The sequence below is a fragment of the Anabrus simplex genome, chromosome 4 (genome assembly GCF_040414725.1).
Source record: "Anabrus simplex isolate iqAnaSimp1 chromosome 4, ASM4041472v1, whole genome shotgun sequence".
Lineage (NCBI taxonomy): Eukaryota > Metazoa > Arthropoda > Insecta > Orthoptera > Tettigoniidae > Anabrus > Anabrus simplex.
Window position 1 is genome coordinate 278,961,581 of NC_090268.1, and position 25,219 is coordinate 278,986,799.

Consider the following 25,219-nt stretch of genomic DNA (forward strand, 5'->3'; position numbering starts at 1 on the left):
TTATTTGGGGAAGTCTTTTTTGCTCCCCGCCCAGGTAGGGGAGGACTTTGCAGCCGAAGGTGCCTGGGAAGGGTCTCCCAGAAGGTACGAGAACCTTCTTAGGAGCATCTTACTTTAATACCAATATAAACAGTCCGTTATTGGACATTATAAATTTTCCAGCTAACTCATTCCTGGTTGCCAGCGTTTCGCCCCCGTGTTCTAGGCTGGGCTCGTCAGTTGGTACCTAGCACACCTACCAAGACGCTGGCTAGTGCATACCGAATGCTGGCAACCAGGAATGAGTTACCTGGAAAATTTATAATGTCTAATAACGGACCGTTTATATTGGTATTATAAATTTACTCATTCGGAACAAATATTTCAGATTCCCTATGGGAATCAACATCTATAGCATCTTACTTGTCGTGGCAACACTTTTTTCATGGCTCATTGATGGAGCTTGTTTTTTTCTAAACTAGTTATTGGAGGATTTAAGCTTTATAGTGTAATCCGTACATTCGTGACCTTTCCAGCGAAGGAAATAGAGAAATCTGGAGCAGCCATAGTTCTAAACTTTCTCCGGGCATCTGGATAGGAAAGCTTATCCAGTATTTTTATTCCCTGGATCTTCTTCTCCTCCCTGAACATTGGGCATTCTTTGGATATTGGAGCATGCACGCCAGTGCAATTGACGTACATTGGCGGTGGTGTACACTCAATACCAGCATGCTTACATTTTCCACACGTAGCACAGGTCGACGAACCACGACAACACAATGAGGTGTGTCCAAACTTTTGGCAGTTATAACACCTCATTGATGCTGGAATGTATGGGTATACAGTTATTTTTTTTTGCTATTTGTTTTACGTCGCACCGACACACGATGGAATAGGAAAGGCCTAGGAATGGGAAGGAAGCGGCCGTGGCCTTAATTAAGGTACAGCCCCAGCATTTGCCTGGTGTGAAAATGGGAAACCACGGAAAACCATCTTCAGGGCTGCCGACAGTGGGGTTCGAACCCACTATCTCCCGATTACTGGATACTGGCCGCACTTAAATGACTGCAGCTATTGAGCTCGGTGGTATACAGTTAAACGGTACATCGCGACTTTAATACGTTCAGGCAGTGACAGATAGGTTTTATGGCAATAATGGGATAGGAAAGGGCTAGGAGTGGAAAGGAAGCGGCCATGGCCTTAATTAAGGTACAGCCCCAGCATTTTCCTGGTGCGAAAATGGGAATCAACGGAAAACCAACTTCAGGACTGTTGACAGTGGAGTTTGACCCACTATCTCCCGGATGCAAGCTCACAGCTGTGCGCCCCTAACCGCATAGCCAACTCGTCTGGTCAGACATGTGGAGAAGCCTTACAAGAGAGAAAGGAGGTGAAATATGAATGCCAACAAGTTAATAGGAAACCAAAAAGAATATAAACAAGGAAGAAAGACAGCAGCAAAAATAATTTGAAACCAGAAAAAGTAATATAGAAAAGAACATTTACAATTAATAGAAGAGAATTTCTGAAAGATAAATACTACAGATTTTTACAAGGCCTTTGGAAATAAGCTAGTGGCTTCACGTCGCACCGACACAGATAGGTCTTACGGCGACGATTGGATAGAAAAGGCCTAATAGTTGGAAGGAAGCTGCCGTGGCCTTAATTAAGGTACAGCCCCAGCATTTTCCTGGTGTGAAAATGGGAAATCACGGAAAACCATCTTCAGGACTGCCGATAGCGGGATTCGAACCCACTATATCCCGGATGCAAGCTCACAGCCGTGCGCCTCTAACCGCATGGCCAACTCGCCCGGTCCTTTGGAAATAAGGTACAAGGATATAAACTAATGTGTAGAAACTTCAAGAATGAGAAAGATAAAATAATGTTAAACAATACAGAGAACCTTAAATTCCAGGCAGAATATTTTGAATTTTCTAAACGATCCTGATCCAGAAGAGACTTCTTATTTTAAGGGGATAAGTGATCATTAGTTAGACTGGAATACTGGAATACAAGCGACATGTCCATGGACAAGTGCGACATCTGCAGGAAAATCATAAACTCAGACGAGAACTCTTTGCAATGCGAAATATGCGAAAGATGGCAGCACTTCGAATGCAGTGGAATTACAAGGGGAGAATTCTATATTCTCAAAAGGAGGAACTGTAAACTCACTTGGCTATGTTCCGGATGCAGAGCAAAAAGGTTGAAGTGTTCAGATGTGAAAGATCATCTGCTGGAAAATCTTAAGACATTTACGGAGACAGTTTTAAGCGAAATTAAAAAGAACGTAATGGCCCTACTAAGAGAGGAGATAAAATCAACACTATGCCAAGAATTTTCACTCTATGTTAAGCGCCCGAATAAGGAGAAGGCTCCCAGTCCCCCAATTGGTCCTAACGGTCCTAAAACCGGAAACAGTTATCTTGGGGAAATCCAAGGGGAGAAAACAACTCTCACATGAAAACTGACGCCTCCATGGTATCGCAGCAAGTTCAAAAGAGAACGCTCAAGGAGAAAGACAAGGTTTCAGAACAGAAGGGTAAAGGACAGGTAGAGACAGACTCTAAGATGACAAATACAAACACAGAACCTATGACTGTAGATACACCAATCATTATTCAACACGAAGTGGTTACTTTCGGGGAAGGAGGAGAGTGGGAAGTACAGGAAAGGAGAAGGAGGAAGTCCAAGGAAGCGCACACTATAACGGGGTCCAAAGTACTTGCAAATAGCAAATTCCGAGCTGGAGATAGGAAGGCGTGGCTTTGTGTAGGCCGCATACATCGATCCGTCGATAAAGATAGGCTACTTTGGTTGAACATCTAAAGGAAAATGGAATCGAAGGGAAGATAGAATGTGAAGAGCTGACCACAGCGGGCGAGAATAAAGCATTCAAAGTGGGTGTCCCTTTTGAAGCCAAAGGCATGGTGGAACTTCCGCAATTTTGGCCAAGAGGTATCGTTGTCCGACGATATCTTTTTCGGAGATACTAGGATTCAAGGATCCGATCCTTGGGAGGAAGCTATGACCGAGAATATCAGAACAATGACATGGAATATAGAAGGTGCAGTGAATGCTCTAAGCATGTCCCCAATTGATGAACTCAAAGACTCCGACATTGTACTCCTAACAGAGACCTTTCTCACGAAGGACCAGAATTTTGAAGGTTTCTATAACATCCATGTTCTAGCTCTGCAGGGACTAAAAGGTAGGCCATCCAGTGGAATCACCTGCCTGCTGAAGCCGAGATTTCACCCATTCACTGTGGAATACAAGACACCTGAGATGATAGTGGTTAAAACAAGTTTGTGTTGGATCACGTGTGTATTTCCAGCCGTGGTATAGAGATGAAGATATAGATATCATTAGCATTGGACTCAACAAGGTGGGACAACAGTAACTGGTTATACTCGCTGGAGACCTTAATTGCAGAGTCGACACTGACAATACTAAGTCAGAGGCAGTCCTCGGATTCCTTCAAGGAGGTCTGAGCCTGATCAACTATTACACAGAGAAGACATACATCTGTCACAACGAGAGTAGCACGATTGATTTAGTATTCTCAAATATGAAGAAAGTGACAAACGTAGTGCAAAGAATACAGAAGAATGTCGTCAGGAACCATCTGCCTGTATTGACAAACTTTACTGTACAGCAGAGCATTCCTACCACATCTCATACCATAAAATGGACCAGGGCACTGGATGTACAAACTATCGAGGAATCCACCCCTTTGATCACAGAAGCAATATAGCTCATACAACATGGACACATAGACACCGCTCTACAGGAACTAGAAGACATCATACTCAGTGCAACAACAGTACTACCGGCATTTAAGAGGAAAGCCAAGCCCTGGTTCAACGCAGCCTGTTACCAGTCCAGGAAAACAACGATCCAATCGCTGCACGCAGCGTTAATGTCACCCCGTGAAGCCTCTCTGCGCAAATACTCCAGGAAAAGACATAGCTACAAAGCACTGATCAGAGAAACAAAGAAGAAATATTTTGAGGAAACAGTAGAGAAGCTTGTAGAAGAACCTAAGAAGAACCTCTTCAAGGTCTTAAAGCCGAGAAATCCAACCTTCCCGAGAGACATTCCAATGGAAATCTGGCACGACCACTTCAGTAAAGTGTTACAGTCTGAAGACACTAGACCTTGCAATGCTACTGTTGGCCAAGGAAATGTGAGAAGCACTGAGTCATTCACTCAAGAAGAGATAGTAGAAGTAATTGCAACATTGAAACCCAATAAAGCCTGTGGACATGATTTGATTTTTAGTGAGTACCTGCAGAGTTCAGCTCAAATATTAGCAAAGACATGGACTGTGCTGTTCAATGAATGTCTCCAGCAGGGGAGAATTCCGGATAAGTGGAGGATTTCGAGGGTTAAACCACTGTATAAGGGTAGAGGGGACTCGAGTAATCCTGATTTCTATAGAGGTATAGCGCTAGAATGTACATTATATAAAGCCCTGGCGAAACTTCTGACCTTGAAACTGACAGCCATAGTGGACAAGTGTATCCCAGAAGAACAGTTCGGTTTTAGGAAATGTCGATCGACAATCCAAGTAGTAGAATGTAACAGAACGACATAAATGAGGCCCTTCAACATCCCAAAGGGAAACTACACATTATCTTCGTTGATTATACCAAGGCATTCAACACTATCAACAGAACGAAGCTAATGATGAAACTGATGATGATGTTTGTTGTTTAAAGGGGCCTAACATCGAGGTCATCGGCCCCTAATGGCACGAAATGAAACGACAAAGTAAAAGTACAAAATCATTCACTGAACAAAATAAAAAATGTCATGAAGAATGAATGAATGAATGAACATGAATTTAAAACAATCAGTGGATCCGTCTCAAAAAAAACTATCATAGTTAATAGTAGTACAGACCAAGGGACCACTTCCAAAGCAAAATCCTGAATCGAGAATGCTTGGTGTCGAAATGGGTCCAAAATGCAGATCAAAGGCCCCTCAGAATGATACTTATCGCTTGTAATGTAGAACCATGGTATCCGTCCTGTTGCGGTACTAATCAAAAGTAGCAGAGACTTGCGGTATTCCACACATTATTGTACTACTCAAAGGTTATGAAATTCGACGTATAATACAGACCTATGTTTTTCTCACTTTGCGGCGCCATTTACAGGCAACGCAAACCTATGGTGTTCATCACATGAGAGTACTAACCACAGGGACCTCTCCCTATCCCTTGGTGTTCCTCATATAGTGGGTACTAATCACAGGCAAGGCAGAACCATGGTAGCTATCATCCCATGGTCCCGCTCATATGGTGGTACTAATCACAGGTACTGCAAAAGCCGACTGCGCGGTGCTCCTGTGTGCTACTAATCATAAACCTATTTCGTACCTAATATAGTGGTACTACGCACAAGTAAAAGCGACCCTTGGTGTTCTCCGCGTGGTGGTACTAATCACATGTAGTTTCATGGTTCAAATGCAATCATCCCTTGGTCGCCCCTTTTAGTCGCCTCTCACGACAGGCAGGGGATACCGTGGGTGTATTATTCGTCTGCCTCCCCCACCCACAGGGGGTGTGTGTTTGGTCCGCGAGAGGTATTTTATTTCCCTCAAGTCCGCCGGCAAGCCGGTGAGGACCCCCCTATCCGCCACCTGGGACGCGCCACGTGGGAGTATCACCTCTCCCCCTGCTACGCCTGCGTAGCAGGTTCGTGGAATGATGAAACTCGTGCAGCTCGTAGGAGAAGAGAACTCCTATACGATTGTGGTGAAAAACATACTTTCGAGGAACTATATTGAAGTGGACAACACACTTATTACCTCTAACCCGATCGACCAGACGACGGGAGTTTTACAAGGGGACCCACTTAGCCCACTCCTATTCAACATTGCTACATACGACGTGGTGCAGGCAATGAAGACAGAAGACGTAAAGGTATACCTGTACATGGATGATATGGCCCTGATTTCAACATAGATCAGTTCGCTACAAAAAGCGTTCGATCACCTAGTGGATTGGGCGAATGACACGATCTCCAACTCAACAGGATGAAGATGGTGAAAATGACCTTCAAGAAAGGAGGACGGCAAGCAGCAGAGGACGTAATATACTTGGGCCAGCAACCATTAAGCAATGTGAACAGATTCAAATATTTGGGAATAACTCTTCAGGCACAGGGGAGAACATTTTCTGCACATGTTAAAGATAGAGTGGACGCATCTCTGATCGCAATAAATGATATCAGACATATCAAGAGGATTTCACTCCGAACAGCAATGGAACTATTTAAATTTAAGGTCATACCCGTAGCTACGTATGAGTTACAGTTAATCTGGGAATGCCTTACAAAAGCAAACTTGAAGGACATCGAAAAAAAAAGGCCACGTATATGAAGCGAGTCCTCGGAGTCTCCAAATTTTCCCATATCCAGATTGATCTACGACTTGTACAGCAAAACGATGCTTTTGGAAGATCTCCGCCTACATCTTGGACTGACATCCACGCCAGCTTACGAAGAAATAGTCTCCGAACACTACAGGAAAAAGAAAGACATTTGGATTGATTTCCACAGCACAGATGCGATGATGACAAATGACTGGAAGGAAGCGAACTACGAGCTGAGGCACATTGTGACAAGGTTTGCGATCCACGGCTTTCACTTCAAACTCTGTTGCACGGATCGATTCCATGAACCATATGAAGATTGTAGTTGTTCCATCGATACCACGTGCAATTTTGTGAGAACCGGCGTATATTGCTTAAGAAATTCTGCTTGGAAGAGAGTTAATACTGTGAAGACTGAGAATTATTTAATGAAATTGTAATTTGTAATCATCTACTTATATACAGTATGTAAGTTTCTCTATGGCCATTGGCTGCAATAAATGTATTATTATTATAAGTGATCTAGTAGCCCCTTCTGAACCTCCAGATAAAAAATGAAATTAAAGAAATAATCAGATCCTCAAAACTTAGCAGAAATTATCAAAATGGCTCCAGAAAGACAAATAGACACTCTGGAACATTTGTTCAAGGAAATTTGGAAAAGTGAGAAAATTCTGAATGACTGGAAAACTCCATGGGATTACAGGGGGATGTCTCTCGGATCTATAGGGTATAAGATCCAGAGTAAAGTGCTACTAACCAGAATCCAACCAATCATAGACAAAGAAATGCGAGAGTAGCGGGGGGGGGGGGGGGGTTAGACCAGATAGAAGCTGTACAGAATAAATCTTCAATTTGAAATCAATCCTATTTAACAATACAAGAGGCACAAAACAGGATACAGTAGCAATATTTGTAGATTTCAAATGCCATAGTTGACTCCGGCTCTGTTCCCAGTGATTGGGCTACAAGCATCACTGTGCCTGTCTTTAAGCAAAAAGGTGACCCAGCAGAATGTGCAAATTACCATCCAATTCACCTCCTATTGCACACAATGAAGATTTTTGAGGGAATCCTTGATCGACAACTGCGTGATACTGTCGGCATTAGTACCAACCATTGCGGGTTCGTGAAGGGTGCTGGAACAACCATCGCCGTCTTTGCTGCCAGAATGCTCATTGAAAAGCATAGAGAGAAACAACAACCACTTAATATTGCCTTCCTTGATCTTGAAAAGGCATTCAACCATGTTCCACATCGTGTAATCTGGTATACACTTTGTGAGCACGGTGTACCAGAAATGCTTTCCAATTGGATCAAGAACCTTTACACGAACACCACAAGTCATGTACATTGCACTGCAGCATCTCTGAGAGCTTCCCAGTGAAAATCAGTGTACACCAAGGCATTGTCCCCATTGCTCTTTGTTCTCGTCATGGACATAATTTCACAGGACCTGCAGAGGAATATTCCTTGGACTCTCTTATGCGTAGATGATGTCGCACTTGCCGATACCATCAGAAGTGAACTGTAGCGTCAAGTTAAAGACTGGAACAGCCATCTCTCACAATATGGTCTTAGACTGAACAAAAGGAAGACAGAATACCTATAAACCATCCCAAGCAACGGCTCAATTCAAATTGATGGAGAGAGACCTTAATGAAAACCGTAAGCTTCAGGTATCTAGGATCTCACCTACAGACTGATGGTGGGATACATGTTGAAGTGTGAAGTATGGTAAAGGCAGCATGGATGAGATGGAGGGAAGTCACAGGGTGCTTTGCGACAGAAGGATGCCACTACATCTGAAGTCCAAAATATACCGCATGGTAGTACGTCTTGTTGCTTTGTATGGTGTTGATTGTTTACCAGTTGACCAAGCTACAGAGCACCAATTACACACCATGGAAATGCGCACACTCCGTTGGTCGACGAGCATCGCACTCCTGCAACATGTCAAAAACGACACCGTCCACCAGCAAATGGACATTGCAACCATCATTGAGAAGGCACAGGAAAAACGTCTCCAATGGTATGGTCACGTCCTACATGCTGCACCTGGAACAGTTGCCAATTTCACCCACACCTTTGAAATTAATGGGCAACGACCACCGGACATCCAAAATAGCGCTGGCATGACACAGTGAATGCTGATATGAAGACTCTGGACTTAAGACCACATGATGCCCAAGATCGTCCAAAATGGCGAGCCAAGATTAGAACAGTGGACCCTGCACCAGCGGGGAAAACACTAGGAAGAAGAAGAACATTTGTAGATTTCAAAAAAGAATATGATTTGATCAACAGAACTTCCTTGAAATATTAAAAAAATTAAAACTAAACATAAAAACTGCAACCATCATTAAAGAAACACTGAGTGACTTCTCAAAAGTCAAACTGTTAGGTGAACTCTCAGAAGCATTAGAAATTAAAACTGGTGTGAGACAAGGAGACAGACTCTCCCTGAAAAAATTGAACTGTGCACTGGAGAAAGTAGTAAGAGAATGGGTTGAAATATTGAAAGAAAAAGGAATCTACGAATCAGTTGTAATGGAACCATAAAATAAACTAATTGTACAACAAACCACTTAGCGTTTGCAGGTGATCTAGTCATACTAGCAAAATGGAAAAAAACTTATGATGTACGATGAATATATGCAATAAAAAGTCAGTATCCAGGAATGCTAAATTGACACGCTATAAATTGCATAGCAGCTTTATATGCAACAGAGTGTCTGAATACCTTCTCAAATAAAAGAATAAGTAAAACAGAAAAGAGAATCCTCAGGAAAATTCTGGGACCTATTTGGGTGAATGGCATAAACGAACTGAGATCAGAACAAGATGTATACAAAACACCACAATACGAAAATTAAGATTCTTTGGTCACCTTTGGACAAAAACAGATTAACAAATTAAATTTTTGAACACTATGCAAATAGAAAAACTAAAGCAGCATTATTCAAAGACATTGTATTATTGATTCGTTCAATAATACAATATCTCAATAATGCAGTGTAATAGAGAAGATATACAGGGTGGTTGAAAACAATGTGAACCGAGTATATGTATAGGTACAGGGTTAACCTCTTCACTCCTGTGAAAGCGCTAATACGTTAACAGTGAACAGCAATTATTACGTGGCAAATGACTAGTGTGAAGGTCACTCGAAACCTTAACTTCTAACTGATTGACCCTGACATCTGATCACTCCACGAATAACTACAGACTCGCAAGAAATTCACTAGATATCATAAAGATGTAATTGCTCCATCAGTCTACTGTAGGGAAGCACAGAAAAGTCGAACAACACTTGACCGCTACCACATCCACCGGCTGTGTAGCATAGCTCCCTCATGACTGGTACTGCTACAGCAGTCTGCCAGAGTGAAAAATGTTAAAATAACTCAAATGGGACCTCTGTCTCGTGCATCTTACATAGCATGCAGTCTTCTCTCAATGCAACCACTTGAAACAGATCTTGGAAATCTATAAAAAATAACATTGGTGCTTATGAAAGATGTTTTTATTGATTTCTTTATCCACCGGAATTGGCAAGGGATTTTTTTGTGAAATTTTGTTTGAGTAATACTTTTATTGGGAGATATACAAGATCATACTTATTTTCATCCAATATATTCACACCTATATACAAGTCGTACTACTAAATACCATACTACAGAATATTTTGCTTAGTACAATAAAGTAAAGAGCCAATTATCATTTCTGTGCTTTTTACTACCCTAATTTTCAACTGGTTAGATTCTTTCTTTCACCTATTTGTCTTCAATACCCAAGTACTTTGTTCACTTTCCTGCTTAACATGCATTTCATTTTAATTTGTGGAATACAGTATGTACTTTCAAGACTTTCTAATACCTGTCAGAACTACAGAAGTGGGGCTTGTACACTAGCTTGTCATTACTTGATATCTCAAACAAAACTAAAATCACTATCAGTAGCTGTTCCTTCTCCTCCGGTCTTTTACACTACATCATAATACTACTACTGCTACTACCATAATCTACATTCTTAAGCAAAGTAGTAAAAAGTAAACTAAATTTTGATTTAACTGTTACGAATTCTGAATTCTGCTGATGAATGTAGCAACGAATTAAGAATTTAGCAATTTACATGCACACATACCATCATTCAGTGCAACATTTTTCTGTTTCCTCTTTCCTCCTTCTGTCCTATTGGGTTTTCCCTATCATTTGCAAAATTATGGTGTGGAATGATACTTTATGCTTACTGTATTTAAACAAACCTCTAAATTTGTATGACCGATGTTTGTGTATGGAGGAGCCAATGACATAGATATTAGGCTCCTTTAAACAACAATCATCATTGTTCACTGTATTTGTTTTCTGGTTCTATAGGGTGGTCAGAAACAACATGAACTGCATATATGTGTGATTGGTCGTACTGATAAATAATTTGAAAAGAAAACTGTAATTCAATACTCACTCCTTTGTCTTTTTTATTTTTTTATTTATTTATTTCGTAAAGGGCACCTGATCCATGGCTCATATTGGTGCAGTACATATCTGATATACATGTAGCAGAATTAGATAACACAGAATCTTAAATGTTTTACATGAGAATAAACGTAAAGTGAGTTAAACTCATTACAGAGGTACGATACATTTAACGCATAGGCCTACATATTACATAGTCAAGATATCTCAGATGTTCATTGAATATTATGTAAATATTTTACAAGTTTCTGCTTAAATACAGAAAATGAAACAGCCTGTCGAATATATTCAGGAAACGAATTATACACGTGTGCTGAGTAATACCATACAGATTTGTTGCCATATTTAGTTGAGTTAATTAATTCAATGCGGATTTTATTGATACCTCTTGTATTGTATGAATGGTATGTCAGAATTTGTCACACAAAGTATTGGAGTGAGCCAGATTATTTAACAATTTACAGACCATCACAGCTGAAGCTTTCTGACGTAAAGCCTCAAGTGGAAGAACATTACAATGTTTGTATAGAAAAGCTGTTGGTGTCAATGTAGGTAGCTTAAACAGTATTTTTAATGATCTCCTGTGTAGGATTTCAACAGTCTGAAAGAACTCTTTACTGAAACATGGCCAAATATGCACCTTATAAAGTATATGACTTTGAATAAGAGTGTGATAAATATTTTTTAGTAGAGTGTTAGTAAGTTTGTATTTAAGTCCATTAAGAACACCAATTGCTGGTGTAATTTTTTTACAAATCGCCTGAACCTGATCACTCCAAGAGAGGAATTTGTCAAGAATTAATCCTAGGAACTTTGTCGCCTTAGCTCTAGGTATTTTGCAGTTATAAATTTTGAGAGTAATATCCAGAGAAAACCTGCATGCTGGTTTATGAAAGATGATATAATTTGTTTTAGTCAGATTAATAGTTAGACGATTTACAAGAAGCCAATTCTGAAGCAAGGTAATATCGGACTGCATCATGATTTCGAGGTTATCCGGAGAAGTGTCCATATAAAACATGTGTCATCAGCAAATAGAGGCAATCGTCCGTACAATTTTAGTGATCCTATATCATTCATAAATATGAGGAAAAGAATGGGACCTAGTACTGAACCTTGAGGTACACCATTATTTATAGGTAATGGGATACTGTTCACATTATTACAGAACAGAAATTGTTCTCTGTCTGTAAGGTAACTGATAAACCAGTTTAATTCTGTTCCCCTAACTCCAGCAGCTTCCAACTTCCTGATTAAAATATCATGATCCACTGTGTCGAAAGCTTTCTTCAAGTCAATGAATAAAATCCCGCAGCTATATTTCCTGAGTCTAAATTTTCCTGAAGTTTAATTATTACGTCTTCTACTGCATTGTAAGTACTAGAATTTGGTAAAAATCCATGCTGATATCTGTAAAAATAATTATTTTTAAGTAAAAAGCTCTAGAAATTGGACGATATTTACGTCAAATTTATCTAAACTTTTGTATATTGGTACAATTTTTGCGACCTTCAACATTTTGGGGACAGTAGCCTCATTAAACGACGTATTTATAAGTTGTGTAATATAGGGGACTAGGTACGGAGCCAATTTCTTTATAAGGATGTTACACCATAACAGTCACAGCTACTGGTATTTTTCAGTTTTCTGACTGTATTTAATACTTCATTATCGTTGGTAGGGTGTAAACATGGACCTGTACCTAAATTGGGAGCAATTTTACTTGGAATATTAGCAGCTAGGTTTTGACCAATATTAGTAAAATATTCATTAAATGTTGTTGATATCTCTAGTGGATTTGTGATAACCATATCCTGTACTCTCAAGTGTATTTTTTTACTATCATTATTGCTGTCGGTGGTTAGGATTTCATTTACCACTTTCCAATAGTTTTTTGTAGTATTTAATCTGTCAATAAAATATGAATTCTCTAATTCCCTTTTCATTTTAGTTACTTTTCTACATAGCGATTTGTAGTCCCCTACCAGTTCTTCTGAATAATATTCACACACCATTCTGTTTCTATGTTGTTGCCTTTTAATTTTGGCATAAAGCTTGTTCTTTTGTTCAACAAGTTTCAAGAGGTCAGGTCATGTCGTACGATTTCGGCATGTAAAAGATCTCTGGAGACACATTTGGTGTTTACCCAACAAAATTCATTAAATCTCAGCCAAAGATGCCCAAAAGAGTTTTGGTTTACTCGGTCTGCCATCTAGTGGGTCTAGAATAAAACGGAACCTTGAAATTGATGAGCAGACAGCCAGATGGCGTCAAATCAAAATGTCTGCACACGGTAGCTGAGGACATACGATGGTGATTGGGGATTTAAATGAGACTATGGAGTGGGTATGTGGGGAAACTGGGAGTGAAATTTCTAGATCCTAATGGGTGGGTAGGAGATACAGATCTGCACCCAGATGGCCTTCACTTAAACCGCAGTGGTACGTATAAGTTAGGAAATTTGTTTGGAAGGGTAATAGGGAGGTACATTCAGGGAAACGGGGTGGCCTAGGGAGCGGTGATAAGGGAACAGGGAACTGGAAATCAAGTACGGATGACATAAAATTGTTAGTGTTGAACTATAGAAGTATTGTTAACGAAAGGAATAGAATTGAGTGAATTAATAGATATATATTTACCAGATATTGTAATAGGAGTTGAATCATGGCTGAGAAATGATATAATGGATGCAGAAATTTTCTCACGGAACTGGAGTGTGCATCGTAGAGATAGGATAGGAATGGTGGGAGGGGGAGTATTCATTCTGGTGAAAGAAGAATTTGTAAGCTACAAAAAAGTTAAAGATGAGACACGTGAAATTCTAGGTGTAAGGCTCATTTCTAAAGATAATAGGCAACTTGATATATTCAGAGTGGCCAGACCGGGAAAGGGTAGCACTGACACAGATTCAGAATTATTTGATAAGATAATGAGCTATGTAGGAAACGACAAGGAAAGAAATGTGATTGTAGCGGGAGATCTGAATTTACCAGATGTCAATTGGGAAGGTAATGCGAATAACACTAAGCATGACCAACAAATGGCAAATAAGTTAATATGGGAAGGACAGCTGATTCAGAAAGTGATGGAACCAAACAGAGGGAAAAATATCCTGGATGTGGTGCTGATAAAACCAGATGAGCTCTATAGAGAAACTGAAGTAACAGATGGTATTAGTGATCATGAAACTGTTTCTGTTGTAGTTAAAAATAAATGTGATAGACAGGAAGGTCTTAAAAGTAGGACTATTAGGCAGTACCATATGGCTGATAAAGCAGACATGAGGCAGTTTCTAAAAAGTAACTATGATCGGTGGAAAACGGTAAATAAGAATGTAAACAGACCATGGGATGGATTTAAAGAAATTGTTGAGGAATGTGAAAACAGGTTTGTACCTTTAAGCGAGGTAAGGAATGGTTAAGACCCATCTTATTATAATAGAGAAATAAAGAGACTAAGAAGGAGGTGCAGAATGGAAAGAAATAGAGTTAGAAATGGCTGTGGAAGTAGGGAGAAATTGAAGGAACTTACTAGAAAATTGAATCTAGCAAAGAAGGCAGCTAAGGATAACAAGATGGCAAGCATAATTGGCAGTCATACAAATTTTAGTGAAAAATGGAAGAGTATGTATAGGTTTTTTAAAGCAGAAACAGATTCCAAGGAGGACATTCCAGGAATAATTAATGAACAAGGAGAGTGTGTATGTGAGGATCTTCAAAAGGCAGAAGTATTCAGTCAGCAGTATGTAAAGATTGTTGGTTACAAGGACAATGTCCAGATAGAGGAGGAGACTAATACTAAAGAAATATTAAAATTTACATATGATGACAATGACATTTACAATAAGATACAAAAGTTGAAAACTAGAAAAGTGGCTGGAATTGATAAGATTTCTGGGGATATACTGAAGACAATGGGTTGGGATATAGTACCATATCTGAAGTACTTATTTTATTATTGTTTGGTCGGAGGAGCTATACCAGATGAATGGAGAGTTGTTATAGTAGCCCCTGTGTATAAAGGAAAGGGTGATAGACATAAAGCTGAAAATTACAGGCCAGTAAGTTTGACATGCATTGTATGTAAGCTTTGGGAAGGCATTCTTTCTGATTATATTAGACATGTTTGTGAAACTAATACTGGTTCAATAGAAGGCAGTTTGGTTTTAGGAAAGGTTATTCCACTGAAGCCCAACTTGTAGAATTCCAGCAAGATATAGCAGATATCTTGGATTCAGGAGGCCAAATGGACTGTATCGCGATTGACCTGTCTAAAGCATTTGATAGGGTGGATCATGGGAGACTACTGGCAAAAATGAGTGCAATTGGACTAGCCAAAAGAGGGACTGAATGGGTTGCTATATTTCTAGAAAATAGATCTCAGAGAATTAGAGTAGGTGAAGCTTTATCTGTCCCTGTAATAATTAAGAGGGGAATCCCTCAAGGCAGTATTATCGGACCTTTATGTTTTTATATATATATAAATGATTTGAGTAAAGGAGTGGAATCAGAGGTAAGGCTTTTTGCGGATGATGTTATTCTCTATAGAGTAATAAATAAGTTACAAGATTGTGAACAACTGCAGTGTGATCTCGAAAATGTTGTGAGATGGACAGTAGGCAATGGTATGTTGATAAACGGGGTTAAAAGTTGTGAGTTTCACAAGTAGGAAAAGACCTCTCAGTTTTAATTACTGCGTTGATGGGGTGAAAGTTCCTTTTGGGGATCATTGTAGGTATCTAGGTGTTAATATAAGGAAAGATCTTCATTGGGGTAATCACATAAATGGGATTGTAAATGAAGGGTACAGATCTCTGCACATGGTTATGAGGGTGTTTAGGGGTTGTAGTAAGGATGTAAAGGAGAGGGCATATAAGTCTTTGGTAAGACCCCAACTAGAGTATGGTTCCAGTGTATGGGACCCTCACCAGGATTACCTGATTCAAGAACTGGAAAAAAATCCAAAGAAAAGCAGCTTGATTTGTTCTGGGTGATTTCTGACAAAAGAGTAGGGTTACAAAAATATTGCAAAGTTTGGGCTGGGAAGAATTGAGAGAAAGAAGGAGAGATGCTCGTGGTATGTTCCAAGCTGTCAGCGGAGAGATGGCGTGGAATGACGAATAAGTTTGAGTGGCGTTTATAAAAGTAGGAAAGATCACAATATGAAGATAAAGTTGGAATTCAAGAGGACAAACAGGGGCAAATATTCATTTATAGGAAGGAGAGTTAGGGATTGTAATAATTTACCAAGGAAGATGTTCAATAAATTTCCAATTTCTTTGAAATCATTTAGGAAAAGGCTAGGAAAACAACAGATAGGGAATCTGCCTCCTGGGCGACTGCCCTAAATGCAGATCAGTATTGATTGATTATTATTATTATTACTATTATTATTATTATTATTATTATTATTATTATTATTACCCCCATCAATAGCCTGGATACTACACATTAATGAGTAAGACTATCCAAAACTCCTAGATGCAGAAATGAAGTTCCTACGTTCCATGAGGCAAGACAATTCAAAACTCCAAACTGCAGAAATTAACCATGTACCATGATCCAGAAGAACAAGAGCAGGAATTAAAACAGGAGAGACACTACAGTACTATAAAAGGTACAGAAACCAAGACTGAAGAAGTACGGCCATGTAAAAAGTGGAGGAGCCTTCCCTTTGGAGGCCAGTAATGCCTTTTTATCCCCGTAAACTGTAAAAGTAGTTAGTGGGACGTAAAGCAAATAACATTATTATTATTATTATTATTATTATTATTGAAGCCTTCGTGTAGAAAATTACACACAAATTTGCTAGAAAGGAGAACACAGTCAATGGTTTATATGGCACAAGAGGACCCCAGTTCCAATCAGATAAAACAGAAGAACTTTCTCCTGTCAGCAACATCTGTACTTCAGTGAAGTGGCTGCAAAAGGTGTCTGTACTCCTGAGGAGCGGCCCAGTTACACCTGGCATTAGATATAAAATACCTCTGGGCATGGCGACCTCACCGTAACAATAGCTTATATATGATACAGTACTTCTGAAATTGCCTTGGAAAAGGTTAGGGCACACCCTGCAAGCCCTGGGCACTGGGGGCACTGTAGAAAATGAGCAACCAGTAGCCAATATCATGAAGGTGGGCATACTCAACCTTATGACCCTGACCAACAAGGCTGAAGAAGTGGTGGATTTTATGGAGAAAGAGGGTATACAGTAGAAACGACAGGGTTAAGCAAAGTTATATAGAAGGGGAACGGAAAGAAGAGATTGAGGAAAGGATATTCACTATACTGGAATGGTGGCCGAGAAGCGAAAAATAGAGTGGGCGTGATAATATCAAAACAGCTGGAAGAATATGTGGATATGGCAGAGTGAATCAGTGACAGGATAATGAAATATAGACCGAGAATGAGAAACAAAGTGAGACTTCATACAAGTGTATGCACCACAGACAGGAAACAAAGAGGAGGATACTGAGGAATTCCTGGAGAAACTAGAAAAGGACATAACTGATATGGAAATGGCTATAATGGGAGACTTAAATGCACAGATGGGAAACGAAAGACAAGGAAAGGAAGAAGTAATTGCACCATATGGATATGGAAAAGGAATGAAAGAGAAAAACTAGTTGAGTTTTGTGAGAGGAATGGAATGATTGTAGGCAACACGTGGTTTTGGAAGATAAACAGCAGGAAAATTACGAGATATGGCTGAGGTGACAGAAGAATAAAAACAGTAATTGATTATTTTCTGGTGGATAGGACAAATCTCAGATAGTTGATGGATGTAACAGTTTTACCAGGAGAAAGATTCGGTGGAGATCATAGTGATGTGAGCAAAAATGAGTGTGGGGAAAAGGGACAAATTAAAGGAGATAACAGATAATAAAATAAAAGTGTGGAAATTAAAAGATAAAAATGTACAGGAAGAATTTCTGGAGAGACTGAAATAACAAATTCCAATTACTGAAGTAGGAAATATGGAAGATGAGGGCATTTGTAAGTGGAGCAGTGTGTGCCTGTGGTAGAACATTAACGAGAGTGAAAAAAAAGGAGACACCATGGTGGAATGAGAGATGAGAGAAGCACTGAAAAAAAAAAAAAAAAGAAACCATGGCAAGAATGCAACAGAAAATAAAAAAGAGAAGAAAAAGGAATTACCTTGATAATAAAAGGAAATATAAGAAACTGGTAAGAGAAAAAAAGCTGGGGAGTAGGGGTAGCGTGCCTGCCTCATACCCGGAGCCCTGGGTTTGATTCCCGGCCAGGACAGGGATTTTTACCTGGATCTGACGGCTGGTTCAAGGTCCACTCAGCCTACGAGATTACAATTGAGGAGCTATCTGATGGTGAGATGGCAGCCCTGGTCTAGCCAAGAATAACAGATTTGTTGTGCTGACCACAGATCACCTCTTAATTTGCAGCTCTTTGGGCTGAGCAGCAGTCGCTTGATAGTCCTTCGGCCCTATGGGAATCAACATCTGTATCATCTGATAGCCAAGCAGGCATCAATTTTCAGTAAGGAGACAATGTCACTCATAGCGCATTGGCACTGCCGGTGGCTCCAAGTAGCTTACGCAGTGGCCTCCACGGTATGCATTAGCCAGCGTCTTGGTAGGTGTGCTAGGTACCAACTGATGAGCCCAACCTAGGACACGAGGCCGAAACGCTGGCAACCAGGAATGAGTTAGCTGGAAAATTTATAATGTCCAATAACGGACCATTCATATTGGTATTATAAATTTACTCATTCGGGACAAATATTTCAGATTCCCTAGGGGAATCAACATCTATATCATCTGATAGCCAAGCAGGCATCAATTTTTAGTAAATAGACAGTCTCTCATAGTGCATTGGCACTGCCGGTGGCTCCAAGTAGCTTACGCAGTGGCCTCCACGGTATGCATTAGCCAGCATCTTAGTAGGTGTGCTAGGTACCAACTGATGAGCCCAACCTAGCACACGAGGACGAAACGATGGCAACCAGGAATGAGTTAGCTGGAAAATTTATAATGTCCAATAACGGACCATTCATATTGGTATTATAAATTTACTCATTCTGGACAAACATTTCAGATTCCCTATGTGAATCAACATCTATATCATACTCACAGGTAATGTAATGCACACATGTAACACAGACCTACGGTGTTTCGCACAATGTGTCACTATTTACAGGCAATGCAAACCTATACAGGCAACGCAAACCTATGGCGTTCCTCATATAACTGGACTAAACACAGGGACTCGCACTATCCCGCAGTGTTCCTCACATAGTGGGTACTAATTATAGGTACTGGAAGGCAGAACCATGGTGTCACTCATATAGTGGTATGAATCACAGATACTGTAAAATGCATCCTGAGCACACACTGTCGCTAATAATTACAAACCTATTGTGTACATAACATAGTGGTACTACACTCAAGTAAAAGCGACCCATGGTGTTCCCTGCGTGGTGGTACAAATTACAAGTAGTATCATGGTTCTAATTTGATCATCCCGTGGTCGCCCCTTACGACAGGCAAGGAATACTGTGGGTGTATTCTTCGTTTGCGTCCCCCACCCGCATGGGGGAAATACAATAGGAAAGAAAAGGAAAGACAGATTGAGAAACGAAGACATGAGAAAGTTGGTAGGAATGGAAAACCTAAATGAGAGAAATAGGAGTAAACTAAGATGGTCTGGACATCTAAAGAGGATAGAGGAGGAAAGAATACCTAAACAGATGAAGTTTGAGGGAAACACAGCAAAAGGAGACCTAGAACAAGGTGGATCGATTCGATAAAGAGGAGTTCAAGAGGAAGAAACCTGGACTGGGAAAAAATTATAGAAGAGGAATTGTGGAAGGAGAGAGGAAGGTGGAGAAGTGCCATAAATACCCTGACCCAGCAGGAGCTGGATAAGAGAAAAAGAGGAGTAGGAGGAGGAACACTGTTAGATTAAAAAAGAAACCTACTAACTGAAACTTAACTTTTCAGAAAGAACAGCACCACAGTACACCAACATGGATTTTTTATTATTATTTCCGAGTTAGTCACAGGGTAGCTGAAGATATTTCAGACCAGTTTGAAAGAAGTGAACAACATAAAAGGCAATATGGAATGCACGGAAAAATTTCAGCATTTCACAGATAAGCAGCCTTGCCTATTTTGCTATTAATATTTTTTTTTTTTAATTTACTCATTGGATTAAAAATGTACCTATTCCACATGATTTTAGGGGAGGGGGGAGGTTGGAATTTATTGTAAAGCAGTTCTGTACCAGTACTTTAGTGACAGAAAACTGTGCATTTATTCCATTTAGGCTAGTTATTAAAAATGAGAACAAGTTTTAATCTTCTCCTGTTTTAGATTGCAGGTTCTAATCTTTCTATGGTACATCAGTCATCAATTAAAATGAACATCATCTATGTGTGTATTTCATAGTTTATTAATGTTAAATACCTTACTTGATAGAACCGTGTCCTATATATTGAATCCATCAGTACTTCAGTAACTATATGACTGAACCTCAAAATAAAGAATATACCTTCCATCTTAGTTTATATATTTACCCTTTTATTTTCCTAATTGATGAAACTACAAAGCTGTGAAAGACAAGACAGTCCAAGATACGTGCACGTGAAATGCTATTTTGTTTAAAAGTCCGACTGCTGTCCACAAAGCATACACCAACACAGTCAAGTTTGGGACCAGACGCTGATCGGTCCCAAACAGGCACATGCACAGAAGGCAATGCATGAATCCATTCGTATCTGTCAGGAGCCAATGTGTTGAAACGAACCTCACAATTCACATACGAGCAGTTGAGGAGGAAGACACTGTAATAATTCATGTGTTAGATGTGTTAGAATACTATAAGTTCTGGTGAAACTTACAAAAGATGACATAACGCTCAGACTCCGAAATAGTGGGTTGAAGGATTCTGAACTTAATGAATTGGGTCTAGTTCATACCAGCTTCTTCCAGACAGTGATGCTCTGCTTGATCAAACATCATTTACATTTTAAAAGATGTATCTATTGTACTCTTGCTGCATTACGGTTATGGGTGCACTATATATAAAACAAAGCCAGATAAAGATGAAGATCCCTAGCTCTTGAGTGTCTAACAGACAGTGATGAAGATGCTCGAATCAAGCAAGTACAGAACTTCCACTTGAAGAATATAATGAATGGCCTATAGTCACCGGAGAGGCCTGGTGCAGGTCTTTCGACTTGACGCCTAGGACCTATAGGATCTTAAATGATAAAAACAATTACAATTCAGGAGTCAAAAATACACAATCAAGGTAATATCAAACAAAACCATAAAATCGCAATAGCGACTGACATAAGAGAAGCAGAGGATCCTACCCACAAAGAAAGTATTCATACTCCGTCAACACTCGCTACCGCATTGGAAAGTGAGGTTAAGGTCCACTTCGCTATATGTCAAACACTAAACCAAGTAATTGCTCACCTATTATCTTCGTTTAACAAAGCCGCGGATACCTTTTTTATAGTTTCATGAACTTCACCCCATGCGTTATTATTCATACTCTCCTCTAAAGCATTAAAGTTCAAAACGTCAAAAGAAGTATCAGAGAGAGCCGCCATGATAACCAATACAAGTCAGAGAAAATTATGCATGAAAGCAATGGAAAGTGTTGCCAACCCAATTTGCATTTAATAAGCTAGATCACCATCCAAAACAAGCTAGAAAAAGCGAAATCAGAACTAGAAAAGGTAAAAAAAAAAAATAAGCCGAATATTTATAACAGTGCTCATCGGCAGACAATGAAATTGTTTTTTGTTCTGTTAAATTAGCAAACTACTATAACCTCAAACCATGGATATTTAATTATGTACACGAAGCTATTTCTGACAAGTGGAAATGGTGGTGATTATTGTTTTAAGAGGAATACAACTAGGCAACATCCTCTATAAAACACTAATCAGAGAGAAAAATGGAAGGGGTTCGACGCTTAGAGAAATGAAGGTATCGGTGGTGGTGGTGATTATTGTTATAAGAGGAAGTATAATACAACTTGAAGGTATCGGCCAAAGAAAGACAAGGATCACGAAGGGCGTGAAGTGAATGACTCCTTAGGCATCGTGACCTAATACCGTCGGGGTCGGAAAAGAACAAAATGCGACCAAGGGAGATCGGGTATGATAGATGAAAGTGAAGAGCTTGGCACAAATTTTGCGTGGTCATCGGAAGAGAGGGAGAGGGGCTGTTTTTTGTTTGTTTGTTTGTTTTCGTCCGTGCTGGGGGAACCACAATGCCAACATCGTATGAGGCACGTTGAATTAATTAAGCTAGACTTAGCGGGGAAAAAGTTACAGCGGGAGTAACGTTCTTTTGCCGCTGAACGTTGGATTAAATACGCTAGATTTAGTGTGTGTGTGTGTGTGGGGGGGGGGGGGGGTAGCTGGCGATACTGGCAAAGGCCCACTTTAATTGCCACTTCTCGTCGAAAATGAATAGCAAAGATATTTCATATAGGTACCAAGGTTCCATGAAAAGTATATACCGGTACATAAGAATTTATAAAATGACAGGGATAGCATTAAAAGAGTATGATATTTGGGATAGCCCTAGATATCTAACAGGAAATATAGCCTCCTGGTTGGTTCCATGGTTCAAATTCTGGTCACTCTATGTGAGATTTGTGCCGGACAAAGCAGAGGCAGGACAGGTTTTTCTCCGGGTACTCCAGTTTACCCTGTCATAATTCATTCCAGCAACACTCTCCAATATCATTTAATTTCATCTGCCCCAGAGGAGTGCGACAGGCTTTGGCAGCCGGCACAATTTCTATTCTCGCCACCTGATGGGGGCTTCATTCATTCCATTCATGACCCGGTTGAATGACTGGAAACAGGCTGTGGATTTTTTCATCTAACAGGAAATTAATATTTTGGCTATATGCTTGTGCTTACTTTGAAATGCATAAAGCAACCTTCTATATTATACTACACATCAATTTCCAAAGGATTCCTAGTCCACCTATATGAAAAATCCATGTTTTGGTATCAATGACTTCCTCTGTGCGTCATCTACTGATTCATGTTTGTCTTACAGCACCAAAACAGCCTAAAACCCCCCAAAATTGCATTTGAACATCCTTGGCAGTTCCAAATGACAGACATAGTAGGAATTAATAAACAATTGCTTGTCACAGTGCGAGCTGCATTACTGGTTTCCAAAGCGACCGTAGACCATGTGTTCAATCCATCAATCAGTCATCATCAATGATATGCATTAGGGCTGTCGCCCATGTGGCAGATTCCCTATCAATTGTTTACGTAGATTTTTCTTAAATATTTTGAATGAACTTGGAAATTCTATGAATATTTCCCTTGATAATTTATTCCAATCCTTTACTTCTCATCCTATAAATGAATATTTTCCCCAATCTGTCCTCTTGAATTCCAGCTTTATCTTCATGTTATGATCTTTCCAAATTTTAAAGGCTCCACTCAAGCTTATTCTTCTACTCATGTCATGCCATACCAACTCACCACTGACAGCTCAAAACACCAACGCGTAGTTGAGCATCTCATGTCCTTACTCCCAAGCCTTCCCAGTCCAAAGTTTGCAACATTTTTGTAATACTACTCCTTTGTCAGAAATCATCATCATTTCCCAACTCCAGTTTACCGGGTGCAGTGTACAAGCGCTCGCCGTCTCCTTCTGTCTCCATACATCTTCTGTTCCAGTACATCCTCCCATTTGTATCCTCTCTCCTCTACATCTGATCTTACAGTCTCTATCCAACGTTTTCTTGGTCTTTCCTGTGGTCTTCTTCCTACAAGGTTAAGGTCAAAATATTTTCTGGCAGGTCTTTCCCTGTTTATTCTCATTATGAGTCTATACCACTGAAGTCTGTGTTTCTTTATGACTGGTAATAGAATCCTCAATACCAGCTACTTTCCTATTCACTTCATGTCTGATCTTGTCCTTTTTGGTAGTTTGGTTCATGGTTCTAATGAATCTCATTTCAGTTGCTTGGATTCTACTGAAGTTTTTGTTTAGTAGGGTACATGTCTCTAAACCGTACATGAGGATTGGTACGAAGTAAGTGTGGTTCATGATTGTTTTCGCTTTTTGTGGTATTTTGCAGTCCCAGAAAAGATTTCTGACTTGACTGTAAGAAGTTCGATGCTTTCTGTGTCCTGCTGAGTATTTCCTGCCTAACAGTGTTGTCTTTCGAGATTGTGCTTCCGAGGTACGTGAAGTGGGAAGCTGATTCAATTTTTGCTCATTCCAGAAATATATTTGAGCTTGTTCCTTCCCTGTTGATGGTCATTTCCACTGTTTTGCTCATCTTCAGTCCAAAATTTTTGAATGTATTGTTCCATTCATTAAGTTTCTTCTGAACTTCAGCTTCTGTCTCTCCCCATAAAATCACATCATCAGTAAATACCAGGGCGTTTGGTTCACTGTCCATTTTCTTGATAGATTTGATGACCTTGTCCATTACTATTACGAACAGGAGTGGTGACAGAGCACTTCCTTGTTGGACACGTCTCTTTGTTTCAAACCATTTTGATCATCCGCTGCCTATCTGGACACAGCTGTAGCACTTCTGGTATACCATCTTGACTTTGTCAATTAAGTACTTTGGCACCTTTAGGTCTTCCAAACATTCCCCTATCTTGTTTCGAGGAACACTATCATGATTTTTCAATGTCCACAAATGCAATCACAAGATTTCTTCCATATTTCCAGTACTTTTCCGTCAGCATCTTTTCTGCAAAGATAAGATCCACAGTACTTCGACCTTTCCTGAACCCGTGTTATTCTTCCTCAAGCATAGGTTCCACTATCTTCCTAAGTCTCATTACTATGACCTTTTCTAGCAGCTTCAGAGAGTGTGACAACAGCGTGATGCCTCTGTAATTTCCACATTTCCGTCTGTTGCCCCGTTTTGAACAGTGGGATGATGACTCCTTTACTCCAATCTTGTGGAATTTTGTTACTTTCCCAAATCACTGATAACACTCTATATAGCCAATTCAAGCCTGGTATTCCAGCTGCCTTTATCATGTCTGAGCTGAGATCATCAAAGCCTGGGGACTTCCCATTTTGCATGCACTTTAGTGCTGTTTCTACCTCAAGCCATGTTAATGGGTATTTGATGTTTTTGGCTTCATCTACACTACAATCATTGGTGGTGGTGGTGCCCCCATCTCCATTTAACAGCATGTTGAAGTACTTCTTCATTTCATCCCTGATCCCTTCCTCTGTTTGTATTAAGCTACCATCATCTGGTTTCCAGTGCAAGGATGTTTATACATTATATTCTTTTCTTTTACTGTTTACTATTTTGCATAGTAGTTTCCTACTTCCTTGACAGTCTTCCTCTATCCTTATAGTAGTCATTCCAGC

At 39.8% G+C, this 25,219-nt stretch overlaps 1 protein-coding gene across 1 annotated transcript in view; it reads right to left on the reverse strand.

Annotated features, from left to right (window-relative positions):
- Positions 1–21,432, reverse strand: part of LOC136871873 (ataxin-10) — a 109,412-nt gene extending 87,980 nt beyond the window's left edge. Inside the window, exon 1 of the mRNA XM_067145529.2 lies at positions 21,302–21,432. Within this exon, the coding sequence (XP_067001630.2) occupies positions 21,302–21,378 (77 nt within the window). The 5' untranslated portion in view covers positions 21,379–21,432. The remainder of the gene's footprint in view (positions 1–21,301) is intronic.
- Positions 21,433–25,219: the final 3,787 nt, after the last annotated feature.